Source organism: Peromyscus eremicus, chromosome 8a, assembly GCF_949786415.1.
Source record: "Peromyscus eremicus chromosome 8a, PerEre_H2_v1, whole genome shotgun sequence".
Taxonomy (NCBI): domain Eukaryota; kingdom Metazoa; phylum Chordata; class Mammalia; order Rodentia; family Cricetidae; genus Peromyscus; species Peromyscus eremicus.
Window position 1 is genome coordinate 98,267,614 of NC_081423.1, and position 27,813 is coordinate 98,295,426.

The 27,813-nt window shown below is 46.6% G+C and overlaps 1 protein-coding gene and 1 long non-coding RNA gene across 6 annotated transcripts in view; one reads left to right on the forward strand and one right to left on the reverse strand.

Annotated features, from left to right (window-relative positions):
* The window catches only part of Rnf157 (ring finger protein 157), a 77,506-nt gene that overhangs the window by 9,093 nt on the left and 40,600 nt on the right, over positions 1-27,813 (reverse strand). For all 4 annotated transcript variants that reach the window (XM_059272164.1, XM_059272165.1, XM_059272166.1 and 1 more), the window contains exons 3-17: positions 18,401-18,489; positions 16,498-16,644; positions 16,058-16,175; positions 15,375-15,441; positions 15,034-15,077; positions 14,372-14,419; positions 11,481-11,552; positions 10,639-10,798; positions 10,374-10,486; positions 4,889-5,127; positions 4,215-4,323; positions 2,407-2,518; positions 1,922-2,091; positions 1,617-1,682; positions 565-613 (exon numbers count right to left, since the gene is read on the reverse strand). In XM_059272164.1, the coding sequence (XP_059128147.1) occupies positions 565-613; positions 1,617-1,682; positions 1,922-2,091; positions 2,407-2,518; positions 4,215-4,323; positions 4,889-5,127; positions 10,374-10,486; positions 10,639-10,798; positions 11,481-11,552; positions 14,372-14,419; positions 15,034-15,077; positions 15,375-15,441; positions 16,058-16,175; positions 16,498-16,644; positions 18,401-18,489 (1,603 nt within the window). The remainder of the gene's footprint in view (positions 1-564; positions 614-1,616; positions 1,683-1,921; positions 2,092-2,406; positions 2,519-4,214; positions 4,324-4,888; positions 5,128-10,373; positions 10,487-10,638; positions 10,799-11,480; positions 11,553-14,371; positions 14,420-15,033; positions 15,078-15,374; positions 15,442-16,057; positions 16,176-16,497; positions 16,645-18,400; positions 18,490-27,813) is intronic.
* Positions 885-6,682, forward strand: LOC131917971 (uncharacterized). Of its 2 annotated transcripts, XR_009380796.1 has the most exons (4): positions 885-2,089; positions 2,200-2,271; positions 2,403-3,723; positions 4,034-6,682. It is a non-coding gene; the product is annotated as an uncharacterized LOC131917971 (long non-coding RNA). The 2 variants fall into 2 exon arrangements; XR_009380795.1 differs by lacking the exon at positions 4,034-6,682 and having other exon boundaries at positions 2,403-4,019.

Consider the following 27,813-nt stretch of genomic DNA (forward strand, 5'->3'; position numbering starts at 1 on the left):
TCTGGCTTCTGGGACAGGCATGGTGACTTCTCTAACCACTCCCACCCACCACCCCGCTTCTCCTTCCTTGCCACGCAGGGCATTCCCTCTTCTCCAGCCTCACTGGAAACAAAAACTCCGTTAACTGAAGACCAAACCAAAGGTTCCAGTGATGTCTAGGCGAGCCCAGCAGGGATGCCAGTGCTTCCCAGCCACACCCTCTTAGATGTTCTGGACCAGCTACCAGAGTCCTGCCTCTCATGGGGAAGAGACCCTGCTGCTCCACTTGGGGGCCTAGGGCAGCCCAAGAGCTCAGCTAGAGAGCTGCCATAGGAGGCAGGTGTGGGTACAAAAAGAGACAGTGTCTTCTGCAGCTTTCCCCCGATCCCATGGATTCTGAGTCCCAGGAGAAGCTGGGAATGTCACGAAGGTCACTGATAGCCTGTTTGCCTGACATGCCATCGAGAAAACCAGCCTACAGGCACATAGCTAAGCACTGCCACTGAGTCACAGTCCTTCCCCTTTCTTTACCCCTCAGCAATACCCAAGGAGACAACATGAGAAAGCAAGGACCGAGTCTTTTACCGTCTTCCTGCACGGGTGGTCTATCCTCTTCCTCTATGATATCATTTCCCTAGGACAGAAGGAAAGCCCTGTGAGTCTCCCAAAAGGCAGAGGAGCCAAGTCAACACAAGACAAATCATCCCTGTAGTAGTTATTTCCATGGTCTGCATCCATGCACATACTTCCGACCATGGCCAGGGGATGCCTGGTCAGCTGCAGGTATATGCTTAGAATGGGTGGTTAGGAATGTCCTCACTACAGCTTACCTGACACTAAAGTAGAAGTAAGAGTTAAATGAAAAAGCACATCAAAGTCAGGTATGGGCACATGTCTGTAAGCCCAGAACTCGGAGGGCAGAGGCAGGAAGGTCACCTGTAAGCGTGACCTGTAAAGCCAGCTTAGTCTATCACAGCAAAGTCTAAGCCAGCCTAAATTCTTAGCGGGTATACACAGTTAAGCCCTGTCTCACACCAGCAAACGAGACAAAATATAAAAGCAAACCATGAGATCATAAAGCTTTCAGAAACTCTTTAGGGGCCAAGTACTACCCAAATGTCCTGAAAGGACCTCTATCAACAAAAGTGAGCCCTGGATCGCACAGGGATGGGTGCACAGCACACTCAGGGTGTCGTCACTCACAGCTGTAATTCTGTCTGCCTCTGCACGGGGCTCCTGAATGGGGTGTGGAGCCCATTAGATCCAAGAAGTCTCACTCAGGACAAGCATCTGTGTGTCCTGTGGGGAGCACCTGAGACCCCGTGACCCCAGCAAACAGACTAACTGCATGACAGCAGGCACATTCCTGAGGTCTGTCAGGGTCTGGTATGGGAAGATTCCTCTTGAACTCACTCCCTGTGGATCATGCTAGAACCAGTGTCTCCTGGTAACAGGACAGTGCACCAGGCCAGAGTTCGAGGCTACTCTTACTAGCCACACTCCCTTTCTAAATGATCTAGACATGCCACCCAGGAAAGCTTCTCCAGCATTCCTCTGCTTCAGCTGTTCTCAGCCAACACCAACAGTTAAAGAAACTGGCTGTGGGAAAGGCTGCTGCTGTCTGCCACCTAGGTTACCTCTGCATCCTGTTCTCCAGCTGCAAGGCCAGCAAAATTGCTGTCTGGGGACTCCGCTGGTGTCCCCTGTAAAAGAGCAACAAACCCCAAGGGTACGGTCATCGCAGGCTCTCCAGTTAAGCTCTTATGACAGCAAACCCAAGGCCAAGCTTTCCTCAGCACAGTCTATGGCTTATAGAAGCCAGATCTAAGGGAGTGCCATGCTCCCTGCCAGCACTCCGGCCAGCACCAGGACATTTATGAAGCTGCCTGGAACCCATGTGTGAAGCAGAGAGCAAGGCAGACCGGGCACTTCCTTCCCTTACCTCTCCTTCTGAGGGAGGCCTGCTGGCAGCTAGTGGTGAAGGCAGGGCCTCTCCCTCTTCTTCTGTGCCAGGGGCAATGTAGGAGCCAGACATGGAGGACACTGTGTCAGTGCTGATCTGGGAGGATGCCATGGACATGACTGACTGAGCCAGGCTGCTGCTAGCAGGGTCTGTGGAGACAGAAGTCAGGGAAGAGGGGCGGGACCGGGATTACTAAAGAGCAGTGCTCACTTCCTGCACTAGGCCACAAAGGCTGCATATTGCCCTCTCCAAAAAAGGTTTAGACTGAAGGTCTTCCAAGATTCTGCTCCAGCTGTGACAGAGTAGAGGGAGCCTCACCATGCAGGAAGGTGAGTGAGAGCCCTCCCTCCCCAGTGTGGGACCTAGATAGTGACCAGCTTTGCTGTCCCATCCCCAAGACAGTCACAGCACAGCTGTGGACCAGTGAGGGAGGCACATGCGGCCTCTCCTGACCCCTCAGGTACCTTCTGGGGAGGAGATGGTAGAAGAGAGCGGAGTCCCTGTGCAAGACGACTGGTCAATAGCCCCTGAAGACGACAGGGTAAGGTTCTCACTCTCTGGAGTCACATCACGTCCCTGGGGGGGAGGGATACAATGGGACATGAAACCAGCACAAACCCAGCATATGGGCAGGAGGGTAAGGGCAGAGCTGGGTAGGGATGCAGAGGAAACAGACACCAGGAAGGACACAGTGACAGGAGAGGCAGTGCTGGCTTCTGTCAGCACTCTTTTTCAGCCAGGGCCTGGAGTGACTTGGTCCCAGGGGAGTGCACACTTCAGTCAGCACCTGCCTGAGGCCCAGCATCTGGTGGAGCACACAAAAGCTGCAGCTCCAATGACACAGGTGACCCAGCAGCTGTCACGGGGGACATCCTGGGAGTATGACCAGCTTTCCTTTAGAAGGGAAAGAACATGAAACCAGCAGGACCCTCACTGCCTTCAGGACCCCTCCAAAGGTATGTCGGAGCGCCTGCTCAGCAGGTCTGAAACCAACTCCACCTCTGCTTTCGGCCCACCAATCCCCTGGGCACAGCCTTGCCATCCTGGCTGGACGGAAAGGTGCAAGGATGGCTCTCCAGGTCCCAGGCAGGCTTCTTTCATCTTAGCTCAGGCCTACACTACTGAGGCTTTTCCTGGCTCTGTTGGCCTCCTACATGTGACTATCAGAAGCCTTTGCAAGACAGAGCTCTCACTGTATCTCTTGGCCTGCTCCAAGCTTCCTCTGAATGTTTCCTCCCTTTCTTGTCTAAAAACTGTCAAGGTCCAGCCAAATGCTACCCTCTACAACAGTTTTTCTGATGTCCTCCACTAAAGGAAACCGCACATTACGCTGCATGGTACTTCATGGTTTCTTCTGAGGACTCTGTCTGCCCCCTCTCTCTTAAGATAGCCTCAACAGCAGGCTGGCACTTAACTTGATATGTAGTTCGGGCTGGCCTCAAACTTGTGACCCCTGCTTTAGCCTCCAGTGCTGGGACTACAGGCAACCCGTAATCCTACTTAGCATGTGGGAGGTGAGGCAGGAGGATCTGGAATTCAAGGTCATCTTCAGCAATACAGTGAATTCATGGCAAGCCTGAACTACGTGAGACCCTAAGTCAACCACCCTGCCATGTATTCCCTCAAGAAGTACTTACTGGGCAGCAACAATGAACAAATGCTCTCTCAACTAGACATGAACTCCTGAGGATGGAACACTTTCCCATCTCTGAAGGCCTTTGGGACCCAGTTTGCTGCCCTGGACAGTGCATGGCTCATAAGGTCTCTCAGTTCTAGACCAGGTGTGTGTGAGGGATGTACAAGGTGGAAAGTTCTAGTCCTTACTGCTGTCCCATCCTGCCCTGCACATCTCCCAGCACATTTCCACTGCTTCCTTGTGTCAGACCCTTCCAGATGTCCACACAGCTCTTTTCCTCTGTGGGTCCCTGCTCCTGGACCGATGTTAAAATTGGCCGCTGCAGTCCTAACTTCAAGGGTCCCCTCCACACGGCCATCTAGCCCACTGTCGCTCCACTTCCCAGCATGAGCATGTCAGGTCACAAGGACAGGGCCTTTTATGGTTTCCTCTCTGCTGTCACCTCAGTCTGTGAGATGGGGCCAGGAGCTAACAGGCTGCAGACACAGGGGAACTTCCGAATCTCAGGAAACCTCTGCAGCTACCACCTTGTAAGGTGCTGGAAGGCCTAGTGAACTGGTAAAAGCGGGAGGACCAACGAGCCGTGCAGGCAGATGCCTGGTGCCAGTACCCGGGAGGGAGAAGAAAGCCAGTTACCTCTTCAGGATGCTGGGCTGACAGCCTCTGAGAGAGCTGAGTCTCTGACTCACTGCAAGAGTGCTCATCTTCCTCTTCATGTAGCACAGAAGAATTCTGGGAAACGGATCTGGAAAAGCACAGAGAAAAAGCAGCTGAATGCACTGTCCACTCAGGAGATCAGTGCTGGCCCGATCTCTCCTTGCTCAGGCCACACAGGGGAGCACTGGAGGAGCCAGGCCAGCTCTCGGGAGCAGGCGAGAGGTGTACTGCAGCGGGACAGAGACTTCTCTGCTCTAGCTCCTCAACTTTGAGAAAAACACTAGCAACCCCCTCGCCCGTTTCAATTCTTTGATCTGTGAGATATCCTCCTTTGCCACAGAAACTGTGTTATGCTTGTGTCCTATGGATTTAAATGATCAGGATATAGGACCCTTTGGTTTCTCTGACTCCAGATTAAACCAGGGCCCCAGGGATTCTGTCTATAATACACGACCCTGAACAGACACTTACTTCTGTCTCTGGGGAAAACTGCCCCTCACTCACCACTGCCTCTCAGGCCTTCTGTGAGTGAGCAGCACTGGGGACCGGGAGAGCTGGACCCAGGCTGTGACTGACAATGCTGCGGAGGCAAGGATGGTTTGGAAAGCTTTCAAAGACGACCCAGGGAACAGTGGTGGGCATCAACTACTTACTTGGACAGACTCTTTTTGAGTTTGAGTCCTTGGTTGCTGCAATCAGACAGGCGGTCAAGAGGGGACAGTGTCCTTACGGGGGGCAGATGGCCATCAGTGCCATATGATGGTAGCATTCCTGAAAGGTGGCCATCTCCAAGGACATGAAGTGGAGGAACTGCTGGGGATGGGGTGAGGGGTCCATTGAGGGCCTCCAGGAGAGACACCACTTCGTAGCCTGGTGGAATATTCTCTGAGGACTACAAGAATCAGAGATAGGCCAAAAATTAGGAACTTTTTGTATTAAGGTATGATCATGCTTCCTACTGGTCATTAAAAGATGAGTTTTGTTTTTAGGCATCTGCTCTGGTAAGAAAAGCTTTGGTTAAACATAAAGAAGGTAAAGTGTTGAAGAGCCACAGGTCCTAAATAATTCTTCACAAAGTCTATGTTTCTGATGGTAATAGAAATAAATGCTCACTATAGGAAGTTTGTAAAATACATCAAAGATGAAAAAAATTACCAATAACCAAATCACCCAAAGTAACTTTTGGTGGCAATCTAGTGTATTTTTCTAATTATTTTATTTCTATTATTTATGATTTATTGCTAATCTATCAATGACAGTTCTAGGGGCTCGAGAGACGGCTCAGTAGTAAGGGGCACTTGCTGCTCTTGCAGAGGACCTGAGCTCAGATCCCAGCACCCACATCAGTAGCTCACAATCATCTGTGACTCCAGCTCCAGGGCCCTAATGCTGCCTTCTGACCTCCAAGAGCATCTGCACTCACATGTGCACACACACACATATACATAAATAAAATAAAAATAACAATTCTGAATCTTGCTTGTTTAATTAAACAAATATCCCCCCCTCCTTTCTTTTTTGGTTTTTCAAGACAGGGTTTCTGTGTGCAGCCCTGGCTGTCTGGGAACTCACTCTAGTCCAGGCTGGCCTCAAACTCAGAGATCTGCCTGCCTCTGCTGGGATTAAAGGTGTATACCACCATGGCCCAGTTCCTTTTTTCTTAAGACAGGTTTTCATGAAGCCCAGTATAACCCCAAACTCACTATGTCCTCCTACCTCCATCTTCCAAGTGCTGGGATTACAGGCACACACCGGTACTCCCAGCTTCCCCTGTAGCTGGAAACTTGTGATTCATCCCTGCAGAGACACTGTAAGTTTTCTGACGGCCCGTGCTGGGTGCAGCGTGTTCAACATGTCCTACTGTAACAGCACTCCAAGGAACATCCTTGTACACAAATATTTTGTCAGGTTGAGGGGTGGCTCAGTGGTAGGATGCTTGCCTAGCCCATGAGGCCACGGGTTCCATCCTAGGTGTCACCAGCACAACAAACCCCTTCTCTCTCTGGTCACTTTCTCAGTATTAAGTCACAACTTACCATGTATAAATGTTTTTCATTTTTTGAAGAGCTCAACTAATTTTTTCTGTGTGTGTGGTGTGTATCCATACGTGTGTGGGTATGTGCTCTGAATCCACATGCAGAGGCTAGAGGAGGATGCCAGATGTCTTCCTTTGTCTCTTTCCACCTTGTATTTGGAGACAGTCTCAGTAACCCTGAGGCTTACCATTTTGGATAGGTTGTCTGACTAGTGGGCTCTCAGGATGCACCTGTCTCCGCCCCACAATACTGGAGTTATAGCTGTGCACATGAGACCGTGCGCAGCCTTTATGTGGGTGCTGATATCTGCATTAAGTCCTCTTGCTTTCACAGTAAATTAAAGATACCCATTCCAGGAGCCCCCCCCCCCAAAAAAAAAAAACCAAACTGAATGTTCTCTATTGCTTGTTAGGAGGGTGACTAGATAAGCCCTTTTTAATTTGGAAGATGAAAAATGGTATCTCATTTTAATTTGCATGACACTGATTTTTTTTTTTTTTTTTTTTTTTTTTCCAGAGCTGAGGACCAAACCCAGGGCCTTGTGCTTGCTAGGCAAGTGCTCTACCACTGAGCTAAATCCCCAACCCCATGACACTGATTTTTAATGTGGCCGAACCTTTTTGTTCTTTTGTGGCACTGAAGTCAGGGCTGGTACAGTACTAATGCTAGACTGAGCTGCGTCCTCAGCCCTTGCTCTCCTCACTAGGCAGCCCCACATGGGCCCTAGTTGAACACTCTACATTCCTGTCATGAGAACTTTGTGTTTTATGTAGGGACCCACTGCCTTCAGTTACCCACTACTTCATTCTGATGGGCTACAGCGAAGACAGTACTTTTCTTCTGATATGTGTGCTGTTAAAGTTTCTTTAAAAAATTTGTTTGCAGCCGGGCAGTGATGGCTCACGCCTTTAATCTCAGCACTTGGGAGGCAGAGTCAGGTGGATCTCTGTGAGTTCGAGGCCAGCCTGGTCTACAGGGCAAGATCCAGAACAGGCACCAAAACTACACAGAGAAACCCTGTCTTGAAAAAAAAACCAAAAAAAACCCCAAAAAAACAAAAACAAAAAATTGTTTGTTTTAAACTTTGGTTACCTTTTAGAATCTGAATTTTTCAACTTTTCTTTCTTTAAATAAAAAAAAAATTGTTGATGTGTATGAGTATTTCCCTGCATATACGTATGTCTACCATATAGGTGTAGTGCCCACAGAGGCCAGAAGAGGGTATTGGATTCCCTGGATCTGGAGTTACCAACAGCTGTGTGCTGTCAGGTTACTGAGAAGAAAACCAGTGCTCTTTGTTGTTGTTGTTGTTGTTTCATTTGTTTGGTTTTTTGAGACAAAGTTTCTCTGTGTAGCTCTGGCTGTCCTGAAGCTGGCTTTGAACTCACAGACCCACCAGCCTTTGTCTCCTGAGTGCTAGGATTAGAGGCACTGCAGGAAGTGCTCTTAACTGCTGAGCCATCTCTCCAGGACTTCTTTTTTGTGTGTTGGTGTTGGGTATGTGCATGTGACTGCAGGCGGCTGCAGAGGCCAGAGATGGCACTGGATCCCCTAGAGCTGGTGGTGTAGGTGGCTGTCGATTACCTTGAGTGGCTCCTCTGCAAAAGCAGTACCTGCTCTTAATTGCTGATCCATCTCTCCGGCCTCTGAATTTTTATTTTCTCGCAGTGTTAGAGATGAACCCAGGGCCTTACACATCCTACCCAACTTGACCCACACCTCTAGCTTAGATTTTAATCTTAAAAATTTATTTATTTATTTGAAAGAATTTGGGCAGTGGTAGTTGTTTTTGAGGCAGCCATGTAGCCCAGGGTTGTCTGGAATTCACAATATAATTAACCTGTTTGTCTTTGCCTTCAGTCCAGAGTGCTGGCGTTACTGGTGTGTACCATCACACTGGGCTTAGGTTTTGTTGGTGGCAGTTCTTTTTGTGTTGTTGTTTTTGAGACAGGATCTGGCTGTGTAGCCCTGGCTACCCTGGCACTTATGAACTATGTAGTCTAGGTTAGCCTTGAACTTGCCATTCTCCTTCTCAGCCTCTTGGCTACACTTTTTATGTGGCTACATCTACATTCTCCCCATGGTTTTGTGTGTGTGTGTGTGTGTGTGTGTGTGTGTGTGTGTGTGTGTGTGTACATGGATGTTAGGTGTCTAGGACGGTTGGCTAGCCAGTTCCAGGGGTTCCACTGTCTCTGCCTCTTCTTTGGGACACAGGCAGTCACTGCTGCACCTGGCTCTTTATGTGGATGAGAAAATCCAGGCGCAGGTCCTCAAGCTTGTTTGTGTAGCAAATACTTTACCAACTGGACCTCCTCCTCCCATCCCCCACACCCCTACCCTTTGTAGTTTTTACTGCTTGAGTATTGTGGAATCCATATTCAACTGAATAATTGTGTACAATTTATTCTAGGTTTTTAACGCTTTACTTGGTCTGTTGGGTTCTTGTTTTTTTGAGATAAGGTCTTTCTGTGTAACTCTGGCTGTTCAGGAACTGATATGTAGACCAGGCTGGCCTTGAACTCACAGAGTTCTGCTTGCCTCTGCCTCCTGAGTGCTGGGGTTAAAGTCATGCACAGATGTGCCTGCTGGTTTGGTTTTAGTAGCTAACTAATTATTCCATCTAGAATCTATTTCATAAGGATTGAATTGATAAGATGGGCTGCAGAAATGGCTCAGCAAGTAAAGGTGATGGCCACTAAGCCTAATGACTTGAGTTTGATCTTCAAGACCCACATGATAGGAGGAGAGAATCAATTCCCACAAGCTCTCCCCCACCACATACTTCCTCCTCCTCCTCCTCTCTCTATTTTCTCTGTCACACACATTAAATAAACATAAACAAATGTAATTTAAAATGCTAAAATGACTTCCTCCCTTATAATTGACTAACCAATTTCCCTATACTGTTACCTGAATAATAAATTTCTCCCACCACTGGGTTCATCAAGGCAAGAAAATACATGTAGCTGTTTCTTAGGGGTAGGGGCTTGTATAGTGCTAGTGACTGGTCCCAAGGCCTTGCTTATGCTAGGTTCATGCTCTGTCCCTGAGCCACACTCATACCCATGACTGTTTTACACCTGCACAGCTTCCAAGCTTACTCTGATAGTCTCCTTACACTATGACATTAAGATCAATTATCTGCTTGGCTTCCAAACTCTGATGCCACAAATAAAGGATGAAGAAAGGCAGCAACTTTCTTCAAGGATTCAAGTAAAGATAGTAAATTTTATTCAAATCCAAAAATCATTCTTGTTTCTGCTTGGGGGAGTTCCAGAGTTGGATCCCACTGGAGTGAACCTCCACAGACGGCTCTAGGAAGATAAACATGAGCTGGACTCCAAATTCCAGAGGGGCAAAAGGAGCTTTCAGTGATCAAAATTCAACTTTCAGTTGTAGCATTAGTAACCTGCTTAAGACTTATTGATTTTTGGGTTGGGCAGTGGCAGCACATGCCTTTATTCCCAGCACCTGGGAGGCAGAGACAGGAGGATTTCGAGTTCGAGGACAGCCCGGTCTACTGAGCAAGTTCCAGGACAGCCAGGGCTACACAAAGAAAACCTGTCTCAAGAAGAAGAAAAAAAATTCCAAGATTTATTTACTCGTATTTTCTGTGTATGAGTGTTTGCCTGCATGTATGTCCATGCACCATATGTATGCTTGGTGCCTTTGGAGGTCAGAAAAGGGTGTCAGATCCCCTGGGACTGCAGTTACAGACACTCAAGAGCTGTCATGTGGGTGCTGGGAATTGAACATAGGTCCTCTGCAAGAGCAGCCAGTGCTCTTAACTGCAAAGCCATGTCTCCAGGCTCAGTATTAGTATGCTTTACTACAACATGACTCCAGCCAGTCTAAAGAAAACCCTTCAGCATACTCAGGTCTAATTTTTTGATATAATGCCAGAACAAAACTGGGTGTCCTTGGGAGCAACAAGCAGGAGGATCACTAGGAATCTGAGACCTTCTGGTCTACATGGCAAGTTCCAAGCCAGCCACGGTCACACAGCCAAACCCTGTCTCAGAAACAAAACCCACAGAAAAATATCAAGGACACAGGAGAGAGTATCTGCTTCCAAGAGGCCATGCTACTGAGCCCAGCTTACTGAATGTTCTTCAGAGTCTGATGTCTGGGATGAGATGATGGGGTTAAAGCTGGTTGGAGATAAAGGGCCCAATTTTTTCCTCATGGCTCGGATCTGAAGCAGTGCCCGGAAGGCTGTGAAGAAGAAAACAGGCCATCAGGACATCCTGTTTCAGGATTAAGGATGAGCAGGAGTCCAGATAGAAACCATACTCCCTTCAGCATCCATCCATCTGCTACACCCAGCAACAGTCCAGCCCTCGCTGTCAAGCTCCTCTAGGACTTACGCAGCCGGCAGATGGGGCAGTTGTTGGCCTGGTAGCGCAGGGTGTCTGCACAGGTGTTACAGAGGCAGAGGTGACGGCAGGGCAGGATCAAGGTATCTCGGACATCTGAGAGACACACCACACACTCGGCACTGTTATCACTCACTTCATCCTCAGCCACCTGGCCAGAAAGACAGACTCAGCTAATGACTCAAAGCCTTCCACCCCACAATTTATTTCCAAGGAAGCTTGGCTCAAGAGCAGACAATAGTCAAACAGGATCTACACTGATACTGGACTGTAGTTTACACAGTGCTTTTTTGTTTTTTAATTTTAATTTTATTTTATATGCTTTGTCTTTTGCATGCCTGGTGCTTGCAGATGCCAGAAGAGGGTGTCAGATCCCCTGGAGCTGGAGTTAGACAGTTGTGTGCTGCCATCAGGGTGCTGGGAATGGAACCTACAATTTCTCTTAACTGCTGAGCCACCTCTCCAACCCTGTGCAGTGCTTTGGATACTTGGCCCCTGCCTCCTGGAACTGGTTGCCTAAAGCTGAGAGACTGGACTAACCCCGAGTTCATTCTTCCTCTGAAGATCTGAGCAGAAGGGACCTAGGAGAACACAGGGGTGAACGTGAAGGGAAAATGAAGACCCTCCAGGGAAGCAGAGCTCAACTGAGCTCCAGAGCAGAAAGGCAGATCCAAACAGCCTATTTTGTTCATTTCAAAAGTGGCATAAACTGTAATCTAAAGTGAGAATCTTCTAGGACCTGACTGGCACACTAGACCTCAGCCCAAGCTAGAGCACAGATTCTCACTTTGCCTCTAGGGAAGAGCAAATTCCGAATTTTTAACAAAACTCACCTTAGAATCTTGTGTGTTATACTTGTTTTCGATCCCGTAGATCTCCTGAAGAAGGTAGCTGACCCCATCTACCTGAATAGCAAACAGTCCAAGAACAGGCTTACTACTGAGAGACAAGAGCGGAAGACCCGCCTTTTCCCATGGTAACCCAGGACTACTGAGTCATCATGAAAAAACTCAAGGGCCTACATAGATAAAGGATGTTTTATTTACTTATGTTTGCATTTGAGAGGGGAAAGAAAAAACCAAGTGTTTAGTTCACCCACTATTATATCCAACAAGGAACGTAAAATTTTACAAATGGACAGTATTTGTATTGCAGCTCATTACTACAGACAGTTACAAAAGGCATAGACTCAAAAGAGGATGGAAGGGTATATGTCAAAGTGTAAGTGTTCATTGTGTAAGAAAGTTTCAGCTTGCTGGGCAGTGGTGGTGCACACCTTTAATCCCAGCACTCAGGAGGCAGAGGCAGGCAGATCTCTGTGAGTTCGAGGCCAGCCTGGTCTACAAAGTGAGTTCCAGGAAAGGCGCAAAGCTATACAGAGAAACCCTGTCTCAAAAAAAAAAAAAAAAAAAAAAGAAAGAAAGAAAATTTCAGCTTAAGTACTATAAAAATAATGGTATAGATGGTCTCAAGTGCAGCTCAGTTGGGAGAGTATTTGCCAGAATGCATGAAGCCCCAGCAACACATGAACTGGAGGTGGTGGTGCACACCTATAACCCCAGTGCTCAGTGCCAGACTTGGTTTGAGGCCAGTCTGGGATACACAAAACTGAACAAAAAGGAAGAGAAAATAATGGGCAAGGACAGTGAGGAAGGAAAGGGAAGACTGAGACAGGTGTGGTGGCACATGCCATAGTCCCCACTTGGGAAGCTGAGCAGAAGGCTTGTCATGAATTTGAGGCCAGCCTGGACTACACAGCAAGCTACAAAGCCAACCTCCACCTCAAGAAGAGAAGATAAAGACCAGGAGATGAGGGACGTCAGAACCTGGGAAGAGACACCAATAGTGCATACCCATGGGGCCACCCTCATGTCTTTATTTCTATTTTATAATAACAGATTTATTTATTTTTATTTTATGTGTTTGTGTGTGTACTTGAGTGCACGTATGTGCACCATCTATATGCAGGTGTTCATGGAGGCCCAAAGAGAGCATCAAGATTCCCTGGAACTACCGCCGGGCGGTGGTGGCGCACGCCTTTAATCCCAGCACTCGGGAGGCAGAGCCAGGTGGATCTCTGTGAGTTCGAGGCCAGCCTGGTCTACCAAGTGAGTTCCAGGAAAAGGCGCAAAGCTGCACAGAGAAACCCTGTCTCGAAAAAAAACCAAAAAAAAAAAAAAAAAAAAAAAAAAAAGATTCCCTGGAACTGCAGTTATAGGCAGTTGTAAGTTACCTGATATGGGTACTGGGGACTGAAGCAGGGTCCTTTGAGAGAGCCGCAAATGATCTCAACCACTGAGCCATCTCTCCAGCTCCAGCCCTCCCATTTCTTTTAAAATTACTATTACTATTATTATTATTATTTTATTATATGAGTATGGGCACAGGCAGATCATAGAGAATGCGTGCAGTGGTTCAATGGACAACTTTTAGGAATTGGTTCTCTCCTTTCCATCACAGGTTCAGAAATCAAACTCAGGTCACCAGACTTCTATGGCAAGAACCTTTACCCGCTGAGCCATCTTAAAACCTTGATTATCTGTGCCTGACGCCACTCAGTGAGACTGGGTCTCACTAGTGCCAAGGTGGCTCTCCCCTTCTCTTGAATTCCACCCTCCCTTCTGCGTGACTCACCTCTGCTCCCACAGACCTACTCTAGTTCTGACCTCCTACCCAACTCTCAATGTTGACAGTCTGTTGCTAATACAACTCACCTAGGTTGGGCCTATACAGGAAATACCATGTACTCAGGATCTGTGGCTTTTTCTGCTTCTCTTAAAACTTTTTTTTTTTTTTTTTTTTGGGGGTTTTCTGAGACAGGGTTTCTCTGTGTAGTTTTGATGCCTATCCTGGAACTCACTCTGTAGACCAGGCTGGCCTCGAACTCACAGAGATCCGCCTGGCTCTGCCTCCCAAGTGCTAGGATTAAAGACATGGGCCAGCACACCCAGTGATCACCCACTTTTTAAAAACCATCTTTTTTTTCTTTTGTTGAGACAGGTTCTTACTTTGCAGCTCAGGTTGGCCTAAAACGTATTGTAGCTGAGGCTGGCCTAGAACTCCAGGTGATCCTCTAGCCTCTGCCTCCCTAAGGGTGAAATTACAGGCGTCAGCCAGCACATGGCATCTCCTACCCTCTTTGCCAGTGCCGCCACTGGCTGCACTTGTCCCCTCACTTCCATGACACTGCCTCCTCCTGTGTAAAAGCACGAATGCCGGCAGGTGGCGGGGGCTCTGCCTGCGAACAGACTTGTGCAAACCTTGCTGGTCATCCTGGAGGGCACATGTCCAGTGAGCTGCACTTTAGAGAAGGAATGCTAGGATAGATTGTGCTGAGGGCACTGACTGGCTCTGAGTCAGACCCAGTGTTTTATCCTTTTGTTTGAAATGTCTCTCATCTTGGCATTTTAAGTAAAAAGAATTCTCCTTCACCCTATGCCAGGAGACAAATCTTATTCTTTCACTTCTCAAGATAACTGTGCCCTGGGAGGCACCAACAATTCCAAAACAATAAAGGCACTAAAAGTCAGCGCTTCTTTCAGACCACCCTAGTAGTTCCTAACAGACAAAGTGCTCCTCTTCCAAAATCTTCTCCTTGGATTGAAAGAAAGAAAGAAAGAAGAGGGAAGGAAACAAGAGTGTGCAGCTTTAAAAGTTAAAAAAAAAACTCCTGGAAGAAAGGAAAGGCGAGGGTGCTAAGAGTGTCTGGCTTTCGGAGACTTACCACTTGCTTCTGCTTGAGGGGCTTCACACAGAAGGTCCCATCTGTGTGCTGGAAGAAAAGCATGGCATTACAACCCGGAGGGAGGCCAGGACACACTCTGCATTCTGTTGCTACTTTCTTATTACATGCTTGGCTGTGGTAGTTTGAATGTATTTGGCCCCCAAAATCTCACAGGGAGTGGTGCTATTAGGAGGTGTGGCCTTGTTGGAGGAAATGTGTCACTGTGGGGGTGAGTTTTGAGTTTTCCGATGCTCAGGATACTTCCTGTTGCCTGCAAGATGTAGGACTCTCAGCTACCTCTCCAGCACCACATCTGCCTGCACACTGCCACGCTGTCCATCAGGATAATGGACTGAACCACTGAACTGTAAGTGAGCCACCTCAATTAAATGTTTTCTTTATAAGAGTTGCCATGGTCATGGAGTCTCTTCACAGCAATAGAAACCCTAAGATACTGGGCATTCACAGAGAGGAGCAACAGACTTAGAACACAGCAAGGGTGGGGTAGTGGCCAGCTAACCCACTCATCTGATGAAGAGGACCCTGAAGACCATGGCAGTGCGGGTGGCAGAGCTAATCTTCCTGAGCACAGCCCCAATGTGACACTCTCAGCAGAGGGGCCTCATGAGAAAGAAGAGCAAACATATCATGAAGTTACCTACCTTCTCAAAAGTGCCCAGAAGCACATGGCAGTGGCCAAAATACTCTGAAAGAAACAGACACACATTAGAAGACCCAACAACACACCGCTGGCCCTCTCTCACATCCCTGTTTCTATAGAACCCACAGTTTGGTAAGCCAATGGTGCTAGGCTGCCACCACTAAGATCGTGTTATAAATACCATTATAAACCCCACCCCTCATAGCAGGATGGCAAAGGAAAGGAAAGAACATAGACCGGTCTGACTGAGACCCACAGGGGTGTTTGGTTCTAGCTACAACTTCTGCTGGGACGGTACCACAAGAGGAGAGTGGACATAGCAAAGAAGAAAGAAGTCCCTACCATCGCCTTCATCCACCACAGCATGCACCACCAAAGGATAAACCTCCCGATCCAGATCAAAGCCAAGCTGCAGGAAAGACAAGGAAAACACAGAAGACACCACATGTTTGGATGCTCATCGGTGGATCAGAAGGGGAGGTGCAGCTCAGAAACACTACCTCATCTCCGCACCCCATCCATCAAACTCCCTACCCTAGTCTGTTTAACTGACAGGCATCTGTTTCATTGAGTTTAAGGTCCCTAACCTTTCTGTAGCTCCGTTTTTCTTTTCTTTTTTTTTTTAAGATTTATTTATTTATTATGTATACAGCATGTATGTCTGCAGACCAGAAGAGGGCACCAGATCTCATTACAGATGGTTGTGAGCCACCATGTGGTTGCTGGGAATTGAACTCAGGACCTCTGGAAGAGCAGTCAGTGTTCTTAACCTCTGAGCCATTTCTCCGCCCGCCCCCCCTCCATTTTTCTTTAACCATGGCTTTCTCACAGCACCCTCAGCTAACAGGGTACTTTGGCATAGGAAAATGAACAGGGATAAGTAGACCTTCGAAAGGCATGAAGGGACCACCAGGCTTAACAGTAGAGCATGGCATTCCAGCTTCTGGACAGAGTCCCTGCTGCTGGTATGCGTCCTAGGTAAGTGCCTAGGCCTTCCTGTAGTGATGGGGCCCTGGGCAGCTTACCTCCTCCTCTGCCCACTCTGAGGGGTCCACAGTATGGGACGGCAGGCAGAACTGCTGGCACACTCCTCGCTTATAGTGCACGGTCTCCGACTGCAGGCTGTTGTCTTTTGGAATGTAGCTACGGATAATGTGGGAAGCAGAGCTAAAGTTAGAATTCAGTCCAGACAGTCCGACAATTCCCACAGTCTCACGCCTGTTCTCAATTTCCAACGCACTAACTCAGGAAAGACCTTCTTCTTTTTACTCTAGCCTAGACTATTACTGGGCTCATATGTTTAATCCTTACATCTACAGGAAGGGAACTGAAATAAAGAGTAAAGATTGGGGAAAAAAATTAAATTCAAGGTCTAGATCCTGCCTGACTGTAGAAAAGAATGTTCTCCTTCCTGGATGGGCATGAAGACTGGGAAGCAAGCAGCTTACCTGCTGTGTTGTCTTACCTGGCAATACCATTTTGGAATTCTTCAGTGGCCTGATAGTAGATGGTGATGGCGACCCGGGCATCTGTGTCAAAGGTAAACTCGACATTGTAGTGGACCTTAGCTCTGCCTGCCTCTTCTCCATGGCTTTTCACTTCTTCAGCACATCTGGGAAATCACAATCCCCCCACAGTCAAATCCCCGCTTTGGGGGCAGTGGATCAGGATTTTTATTGTTGTTGTTATTTTGGGTTTTTTTTGCTTTTATTTTTTGAGACAGTGTTTCTCTGTGTAGCCCTGGCTGTCCTGGAGCCTGCTCTGTAGACCGGCTGGCCTGAGATCCACCTGCCTCTGCCTCCAGAATGCTGGGATTAAAGGCGTGTGTCACCACAGCCCAGATGGATCAGAATTTTAAGACTGACTCTTTGGGCTGGAGAGATGGCTCAGCAGTAAAGAGCAATGGCTGCTCTTCTGAGGGCCCAGGTTCAATTCCTAGCACCCCACATGGCAGCTCACAACTGTCATTCAGGTAAAACATCAAACACTGGATGGTGTTTGCACATGCTTTTAATCCCAGTACTTAAGAGGCAGAGGCAGAGGGAATCTCTGAGTTCAAGGTCAGCCTGATCTACTACAGAATGAGCTCCAGGACAGCCAGGGCTACACATAGATACAGTCTCAAAGAACAAAACAAACAAACCACCTTACTTTTTTAGCCCCCAAACGACATTACATATTGGCTGTGTGGTCATTACACGTTTGTGTCTTTACTGTAACTATCACAGTTTTCTGTCCGGGAAGTTAGGCGATTTACTGACTCCTCCAGTCTATGCTGAATAAACGGTCTGTGTGAGTGCTTGTGCCAGAGCTGTTGTTTTTTCTGTAATCAAGGTTATTCATCAGATGCCCGAGTTCCCACAAGGCTCACTAGAACTCAGCACCGTCCTCCTTCCCTTTCCTCCTCTACACTGCAGCTTCTTCTGGACATACACACAGCATTAACCTCATTTCTAAATCGCACACCCAGCTAGTGAGTCTTGATTTGTCAGTCTTAGGTACCATCTTCTGACTTTCCATTATAGACATGGTTTGTCTCCTTCCTCACTCTGACCCACGGGAGAGCTCTGCCATTCCCACGCTGCAGGAAAATCACAACCCTGTTAGCACAGCACCTAGAGTCTACATAGCTGTGATTTCATAAACACTATTAATGGTGTGACACAGAATAAGTTATGGTAGCTTTCTTTTCCTGTGGAACTCCCCGAAGGGAGGACTCCTTTGGCCTTTTGAGTCCTTTGGTTTCTTACATACTCACTTCTAATTTCGATCCAAACTCTCCGATAGCTATCTGCACTCGTAGAGACATCCAGATGCATAGTTGGTCCACTTAGTTTGTCACACACACACACACACACACACACACACACACACACACACACCCCTCAGAGAATCTTTCAGTGAAGCCCAGGCTGGCCTCAAACGATATTCTCCTGCCTCCACCTCCTGACTGCTGAAACTATGAGTGTACATCACCATGACCAACTTAAAATAGGATTTTATATCCCTAATTCAAACATCTCATTACTACATAGCTTGTTAGGGTATCTTCAAACTTCCCCTTCCCCTTAACAATAGTTCTTTTTTTTTGTTTGTTTGTTTGTTTTAGATACATAGACTAGAGATAATATTTAAAATACCCAGGCAGGTGAAAAGTTCTTTCTGCACAAAACAGTGCTCACGTTTCAAATAACACAAGCATGACAAGGCCTCATCTTAGGGCCCGTGCCTCAGCAGTGCCTGGCAGCTGGCCTCCAGGCAGGAGGCTGTGGGCCTGGCAGAAGCTGCTCTTCCACTCCCTTAGAGTATCTGTCGCCCCCTGCAAGCAGAGGGGCACCTGGGATCTGGCCTGAGCCCCAGGAACTTACTTGACGAGTCTCAGTGTGTCCTTTCGAATGTTGATGAGGCTTCTCAGAGTCTTCACAGGTTCTTGGGGAGGTGGGGCAGCATAAGGAAACTGTCAGAAACAAAGTGGGAGAAGCAGTGTGTTTATAAAGACCATAACTATCCCCAACTGGAACAGGGTTCTTGGGTGAATGAAAACCAGCCCTGTGAAGAGAGGCAAGGAGGAAGAGCTGAACTCCTAACTGAGGAGGCAATCTCTAACATAGTTAGTTAGCTTGTCTAAGGTCACTGCTATGGGAAAATCAGGACTCAATATGGTGTTCAAAGAAGCAAGATTCATCTGCTTTTTTCCCTTTATATGAAACTTTATTTGGGTTAGTGTTCAACTCTTGGAGAACTAATTAGAAAAAAAAAAAAAAAAGCCAACTCCTACTGAAATTCTAAATACCAAAGGACTTACTGTGGCCAAGTTAACCACAAAAAGCTTTTCCATTTGACCTCAGGTGACAGGGAGAACCTGCAACCCCTTTGCCCCAGGGAGGACACAGTTTCCTAAGGATTTAGGGCTGAGGATAAGGAGAACTCCATCAAGTGTACAGGGCAGAGGCTTGCAAGGGCATGGGGGGTCGGTGGAAGCTGAAGACTGGTACATCACTGGCACACTTCTTTCCCCATCTGGACCTTTGATCAGAGTTCTGAGACAGTGACAGAGGGGAAACAGAAAACCTCCACTGGAGATGATAACGCGCTCTCAGTACCTCGCTCTTTAGGCAATACAGCTCAAGGGTCTCTCAACATGCTTCACGATGTGATGTGTTCTAAGAGAGTGAAGGGTACTCTGTCACTGCTGGGATATCACAGAACATACTTACACACACTAGCAGCTATGAGTAGGCTAGGTGGTGTCATCTTACAGGACTACGGCCATAAACACTGACTGTCCCTGATGGAACTGTCACTAGGCTGTGACTATGGTTCATAAGAAGCCTACTGGTCTCAGTAGCTTTGCAGTATATTATGGGTCTCCTAGCTCAGAAACTGTACCTCCACAGTGCTGACTGTACCTCCACAGTGCTAACTGTACCTCCACAGTGCTGGTATCAGAAAACAAGACATCATGTTATATTCTATCATGCCTGCAGACATTGACTGAAAGTGGTTATTTTACTGAAAAAACAACCCTTTTTTTTGTTGTTGTTGTTTGTTTTTCGAGATAGGGTTTCTCCGTGTAGCTTTGCACCTGTCCTGGAACTCACACTGTAGCCCAGGCTGGCCTCAAACTCACAGATATCCTCCTGCCTCTGCTGGTGAGAAAACAACTTAATACAAAACAAAGTACATCTGACTTTCAATGCTGTCAGTATGACTGCTGGTAATTCACATATTTGAATATGACACTTAAAAAAACACATTCAGTGGGGCAATGGTGGAGCATGCCTTTAATTTCAGCCCTCAGAGGTAGAGGCAGGCCGATCTCTCTGAGTTTGAGGCCAGGCTGGTCTACATAGTGAGTTTCAGGACAGTCAAGGCAACATAGTGAGACCCTGCTCCCCACCCCCCACCCCCCCAAAAAAGAAAAAGAAACATTATTAAATGTCTAAAAGTGGAACTACTAAATCAAAGAGTAGCACAGTTTTAAAATATTCAATTGGGTGTGGGGGACATGCTTGTAACACCTGCACAGGGGAGGTAGAGAGAGGCAGAAGAGTAAGAAGCAGAAGATGATCTTAAGGTACATGGTGAGTTCCAGGCCAGGCTTGCCTATAAGACCTTTGGCTCAAAAAGAAAAAGGGGGCCACGAGTGGTGGCAAATGCCTTTAATTCCAGCACTTTGGAGGCAGAGGCAGGAGGATCTCAGTGAGTTCAAGGCTAGCCTGCTCTACATACTGAGCTCCAGGACAGCCTTGACTACAAAGAGAAAACCTGTCCAAATCAAAAGAAAAAAAAAAAAAAAAGAAAAGAAAGGGAGCAGTAATTTTCTTCAGTAATGCCGTCACTGGTTAGCTGTCGTCTACGCTGCAGTAAATAATAACACCCACCCATGTTGATGCCGTCACTGGTCAGCTGTCCACGCTGCAGTAAATAATAACACCCACCCATGTTGATGCCGTCACTGGTCAGCTGTCCACGCTGCAGTAAATAATAACACCCACCCATGTTGATGCCGTCACTGGTCAGCTGTCCACGCTGCAGTAAATAATAACACCCACCCATGTTGATGCCGTCACTGGTCAGCTGTCCACGCTGCAGTAAATAATAACACCCACCCATGTTGATGGCGTCAACTCCAAACTCAGGGATCAGGGAAAGTGGGGGTGGGGGGGACAGGAGCAGGAAGAGGAGGAGAGGAAGGAGGAGGAGCAGGAGGAGGGAGAGGAGGAGGAGAAAGAGCAGGGAGAGGAGGAGGAAGGGGAGCAGAGGGAAAGGTTGCTGGGAAGAAGAGGCTCCGTGGGAAGGGAAATGGGGCTAACAGAGGGGAATGGGGTGAACACGATCAAAACACACTGTACACATGTATGAAATTGCGGATCAATTTTTACCACCACCCCCAAAAAAGTTTCTCCAAAATCATCTATCTAAATTATTTGCATTCAAATCGCCTACCTTGTAGGCATTACATACAAAAAATACATTACATAAAATTTTATTTTGTAGGTGTTTATGAGACAGTGTTTTGTTCTTTGGCTTTGTAGCCCAGGCTGGCCTTGAACACTCACATTCTCTTGCCTCAGCCTCCTGGATAGTTTAGATTACGGACATGCACCACAATGCATAGCTGGCAACTTTTTACTTATTTTATTTTTGGTTTTCTCTGTGTAGTTCTGACTGTCCTGGAACTCATTCTGTAGACCAAGGTGGCCTTGAACTCAGAGATCCACCTGCCTCCTGAGTGCAGAACTAAAGGCATGCACTACCAGACTCAATGCTTATTTTGATTACTGTTTTAAATTTGTATTACATTTAATTTGTTTTATGCAGGGCTGTGGGGCACACATGCCACAGCATGTGCATGTGGAGGTGAGAAGACAACTTGTAAGACCAGTTCTCTCTTTCCACCATGTCAGCCCACGGAGCTAACTGGGGGTTGGAAGCCGGTGCCTTTCCCTGCTGAGTAACCTCTCTGGCCTCTACCTTTTGCTTTGTTCTGTTTCTTGAGACAGTGTCTCATGTAGCCCAGGATGACCTTAAACTTCTGGTCCTCCTGCCTCTCAGCCTCTCAAGTGCTGGGATTACAGGCATGTGTCACCACAACCAGCTACAAAAGTTTTTTTTGTTGACACATAAGCAAATGTGTGTGTGTGTGTGTGTGTGTGTGTGTGTGTGTGTATTATAATTGAAAGCTGCTTTTTAATGACAAAGTATTATATGATCAAGCAGAAAACTTTAAAAACAAAATGCACAAGATCAGTCATAATTTTATCACTCACAATATCAAAGTTAATAAACAATGTTTTTTTCAGAACATCTTTCTGCCTCTTCTTTACTGTTGCACAGTATATATGATTGGAGGATCTCCTTTTCATTTATAAGCACATGGCAAACATTGGCACCATGTAGAGATAACTGCATGCTTTATTTAATCAGTTGGTGTTACTTCTTTGCTGGTATGTGTTGTAGACACCCTTCTCCCTGCCTTCTACATGCTTGTTTGATTATTTCTTTGGGAAAAATTCCTAGGAGTGGAATTACTGGATCAAAGAGTAAGCATATTTTTAAGACTTTAAAAGCCATTTTGCCATGCTGCTCTGTGAGCAACCTAACAGGAGGCTTTAATGCAGGGAAACGGAGATTCTCGTCTAGCTCCCATCTGTGGCCCATTTCTTCACCCCCTACTTCCTAGGCTGCCATACTAAAGGGATTTAAAACAATTTTAAATAAGCTTAAGCAAAAAGTAATTAGGCAGGAAAATCTGACACAAACACTCAGTCTATTCTAAAGCCAAAATAAATGACTTTGGGATTAAAATTTTTTTCTGAAGTAGCAAAGTTAATCATTTCATTTGTACAGACACTAGGCCCTTTTAAAAAACTCTTTGGAGAAACCCAGAGCCCTGACATAAAGAGCTTTAAGGACCCTTATTTATTTGTTTGTTTGTTTTTGAGATGGTGTCTCTCTAGGTAGTCCATCCTGTAACTCGCTCTGTAGACCAGGCTGGCCTCAAACTCACAGAGATCCGGCTGCCTCTGCCTCCTGAGTGCTGGGATTAAAAGCATGTATTACCACTGCCTAGCTTTATGTAGTGAAATTTAATGGGCTTATGAAGGGTCCCTAAATACAGGATGAAGAAAGGCTCATGTACCCTCAATCTAACTTTTTAACCAGAAAACTTTGGTAAAAACAAATCCCCCTAGTGGGATCAAATGTAGATAATTTTCATGTAACAAAAAAAGAGAATATAAGTAAACATTTAACTGAGTACCTACTATGTGCCATGCATCATTTGGAAATATTCTCCCCCCCCCAACTTTAACTACTTCAGTGTGTATGTATATGTTCCCGTGTGTGCAGGTATATGTGTGTGGGTGTTTGTGTGGGTGTGTGGGTGGGTGGGTGGGTGGGTGTGGGTGTGTGTGGGTGTGTGTGTGCGCGCGCGCCCATGCGCACGCTCGTGCATGTGCGTGCTCGTGCAACAGAGGCCAAGGGACAGCTTCAGCTAGCACTCTTCAGGAACCATCCATATTTTTTTGAGACAAGGTCTCTCACTGGCCTGGAGCTCATTGATTTGGCTAGTCAGGTGGCCAGTGAGCCCTGAGGACCCACCTGTTTTCACCTCCTCTCATTGGGATTACGATCAAGTGCCATGCCCAGCTTTTTATGTAGACTCTTGGAACTAACTTCAGGTCCTCAGCACTTTTCCTTTTAGTTTTTAAAAATTATGCCAGGCTGTGGTGGTGCACGCCTTTAATTCTAGCACTCGGGAGGCAGAGGAAGGCAGATCTCTGTGAGTTCGAGGCCAGTCTGGTCTACAGACTGAATTCCAGGATATCCAGGGCTACTCAAAGAAACCCTATCTCGAAAAACAAAAACAAATAAACAAACATGAAATTTACATTTTAACTACTTCCATGCAAACAGTCCCATGGCATTGGTTATATTCACGAGTATGTTATTCCGCAGCCACCATCCAGCCCTAGGTCAATAATACTCTTATTTCCTATTCCTAAAATGAGTCATGTCTCCTCTCTCACCCCTGTGAGTTCCTGAAGGAGAGACCAACAGAGAAGAGAAGCTCAAAATCTGATGGCCTACTGAACACATGAAGAATGTCAATATTAACACCCTCACCTGCTAGATAAAGAGACAGACCAGGCTAGGTGTACAGCTCCGTGGGAGAGCACATGACTAGCATGTGCAAGGCTTGGATTCAGTCCCTGGTACCACAAAAAGAAAAAAGAAAGCAGCTGAGACTCAGAAGGTCCCAGAGCTAAGGAGCGGTGAGTAGAACCATGATTGGAACCGCCGAGCATGTAGGAAAAAAGTTCAACCATTTCAAACAGTACCAAGCTCCACCACGCAGGTCTGGAACTAGTCAAAACACTGGACCAGGCCTTGTGCTTAGACAGCAGCAGGTACAAAAGCACACGGAGCGGCCCCTCCTTCTGCACGTTAAGAGCAGGGGAGGTCTCCACTGACAACAGCTTTCTGAAAGCACAGCGTGTCCAACCTTTTTGTCTGTGAGACCTAACGGAGACTGCAGACGACAGCAACGTATGGAGGACACTGCCAGCTGCTTGCCCCAAATGCACAAAGATGTGTTACTGATGGACATTTCTGAAACATGGTAATTCTCCCCTAAGGGTTTTGTTGGTGGTGGTTTTTGTTTTGTTTCGTTTTGTTTTTGTTGTTGTTGTTTGAAATGGTTTCTCTGTATAGCCCTGGCTGTCCTGGAACTTGATACGTAGACCAGGCTGGCCTCAAACTCAGAGACCCGCCTGCCTCTGCCTCCTGCGTGCTGGGATTAAAGGCATGTGCCACCACCCGGCCACCCCAAGCTGTTTTCAAAGAGCAAAGGCATCTGCCGATTTGTTCAGCATTCTCGCTGCATTTGAGTACTGACCTGGACAGAAAACAGAGGGATAAGCCAAGCAAACTGAATCGAAAAATGACTGAAATCCCAAACATTGTGAACCCAGCACAGGAGTGTAGTGGACGGCTGTTTGAGCCATGCCCTGAAGCACCACCCCTAGTAACAGTTACACCTACCTACAACCTTGAGGTACCTGCCCCAGGGGCGTGGCCGCTTGGGGACCCTTAAAACCTGGGATGCACGTATGCAGCCCCCTCTTGGCTATCTCATGATTGGATGCTGAGATCTTGGACCATGAGGAGTATAATTCCAGTTCGACCAGAGACCTCACATAGCGGACCTAGGGGCCTGCCAATCAAGGCACCACTGCCGGTGTCTGAAGAGCAAGTTTCTCTTCAGCCTTTTGCCAGTGTCATTTCCTAATACATGCTTCTTGCATCAGCAAAGTGCCACCTGGTGCCCAAAGATGGAACTGCTACTTTAGGCCCTCTTCCGAACAAGTGCTCAGTGTCTGCGCTTTCGTATAAATGTAAGCAATCACACGCTCTGAATCTTGTTTTCAATCAGGCTCACTTCAAATATCTTATTAACTGTACTTAAACCAAATGAAAAAATTCATTTCTTGTCATAGAAAATATGATAACACTACATGTTAGATAAGAACAAAACTGGCTGGGTACAGTGGCATATGCTTCTAATCCTAGCATTTTGGAGGTGGAGGCAGGAGGATCAGAACTCAAGGTCAACCTCAGCTACACAGGAATTCTGAGGCCAAGATGTGTTCAAAAACAAAATAAAACACAAAACCAGAAACCAATATATTACTCCATTTGTAAAGTACTGAGCAATCCCAGTTGTCCATTAAAAAAGGGCTATAATTCATTCATAAAAATAAATAATTCACTTCAATAAAGTTTTATTTGTGTGTATGCAGAGGAGCCAGAATAAAGTGTCATATCCCCAGGAGCTGGAGTTGCAGGCAGCGTGGGCCAGCCAACTTGAGTGCTAGGAATCCAACCCTGGTCCAGTGGAAGAGTAGCAAGTACTCTCAGAGCTGGGCCTTTTCTCCAGCCCTAGTAGAAAGTTTTTTCAAGCAGCTCATGACTTTCTGTGCTCTTGGAGGCTGGTTCTGTTCATACACACACAGTATGAACAGTGTGAGCTGTGGACTGTCCCTGTAGACCCTCAGAAAGACAGTGTGCAGGTTGGTTTGTTTGTTTGTTTTTCCGACTACTTCATTGATCAGACTGTTCCAGCCTTTCTCCATGTAATGGAGACCATTCATATGTTTTGGCCCACCTGTGAAGAGGTCACAGGAGGGGCACTGGAGAGCTGGCTCAGTAGTTAAGAATACTTGTTCCTCTTGAATTCGACTTGGGTTTAATTCCTGGCACCCACATGTGTCCAGTCCCAGGGAATCTGATGTGCTCTTGTGATATTCATGGTGCACATACACACATGCAGACAAAACATTCATACACATAAAATAATAAAAATAAATAATAAAAGCCAGGCGGTAGTGGTGAATGCCCTTAATCCCAGCACTCCGGAGGCAGAGGCAGGCGGATCTCCGTGAGTTCAAGGCCAGCCTGGTCTACAGAGTGAGTTCTAGGACAGGCACCAAAACTACACAAACCCTGTCTCAAAATACCAAAATAATAATAATAATATCTAAACAAATAATAAAAACAAATGGTTGAACCAGTTTGTATTCCAGTTAAAACTTAAAGAATTTCAATTCAATCCCTAGTGTCTAAAAGAAGAAAAATGCAAGGTGGTGTTGTTGCATGCCTTTAATCCCAATACTCGGAGGAGAGGCAGATGGATCTCACTGAGTTTGAGTCCAGCCTGGTCTACAGAGTGAGTTCCAGGAGAGAACTCCAAAGCTACACAGAGAAACCCTGTGTAGAAAAACAAAAACAAAAAATAGAAAAAGAAGAAAAAGAGAATAAACACTTTGAACAACTCTAGAAATAAAGGAAGTTGTCAAGATGAGGCCGTAAGAGCCAAGTGGTGGTGGCGCACGCCTTTAATCCCAGCACTTGGGAGGCAGAGACAGGTGGATCTCTGTGAGTTCAAGGCCAGCCTGGTCTACAGAGTGAGCTCCAGGACAGCCAGGGCTATACAGAGGCAGTAAGAAAGCACTTGGAGCTTGCTTATGAGTGCAGAGCTACAGCCCTGTCCGCATCCGCCTCTGTGCTGTTCTTGCCCACTTAGTGTCTGGTTCCACAATTCTGAAGCTCTGGAGGCCGAGAATCACATGGGGTCATTTCAGTACCACCTCAGAGCTCTGCTACTACAGTTCTGATGCAGCTGCTCTGAGATGGGGACAAGGAATCTACATTTTGATAAACATACCAACTGATTGTACAGCACACAGGTCAGAGACAATACTGGAGGAACACACACTGACATTCTGTATCTCATTGTGTTTTGCTGTGGACTAAGATACATTTGTGTGAGACTCTTTTTTTAAAATAAATGCTTCCTTACCTAAAAAAAGCAAGAAATGCTTATTAGAAAAAGATGTCAGTGTGGTGGGACTAGAGACAGCTCACAGAGAAGCTGTCCACATCCTCTCCAAGCACATCGCAGGGCACACACAGTTCCTGTGTTTAGGCCCAGACAGCCCAAACCTCATCAACCTCCTGCTTCAGCCTCCCATGTGCTCTGAGGACAGCAGTGCACAGCCAAGGCCAATTCACACATGTGCTTTTGGACTTCTTTGGCTTATTTTTAAGTTATTTCATTATTTCTTTATGTGTATAGGTTTGTTTTTTTGGTTTTTTTTTTTCTGCAAGAATTTGTACCATATGCATGCCTGGGGCGTTGCAGAGGACAGAAGAGGGTTTTTTAAAAAATGTGAGGTTTTTTTTGTTGTTGTTTTTGTTTTTGTTTTTGGTGTTTTGCTGCATGTATGTCTGTGCCCACAGAGACCAGAAAGGGCATCAGATCCCCTGGAATTGGAGTTACAGACAGTTGTCAGCTACCATGTGGGTGCTGGGATCCTCTGGAAGAGCAGCCAGTGCTGTTAACCACTGAGCCATCTCTCCAGTCCCATAATGTTAACATCTTATGTAATAGAAGTTATTAAATCCAGAAAGCTATTAACTCATCTACAAATCTTCAAATTTCCCCATTTTCCCCACTGATTTCCTTCTTACTCAAATTTCATATGACATTCCCCCTCCAAACTTGTATAATAAAATTTTTTAAACATACAGAAAAGTTTAAGGAATTCTGTAGTGGTAAACAGAACATCACATGGAATCTACATTAACACACACAAGTCAGGTGTATACACATTCCTTTAATCCCAGAACCTGGGAGGCAGAGGCAGGCAGATCTCTGTGAGTTCAGGCTAGCCTGGTCTATAGAGCGAGTTCCAGGATAGCCAGAACTACATAC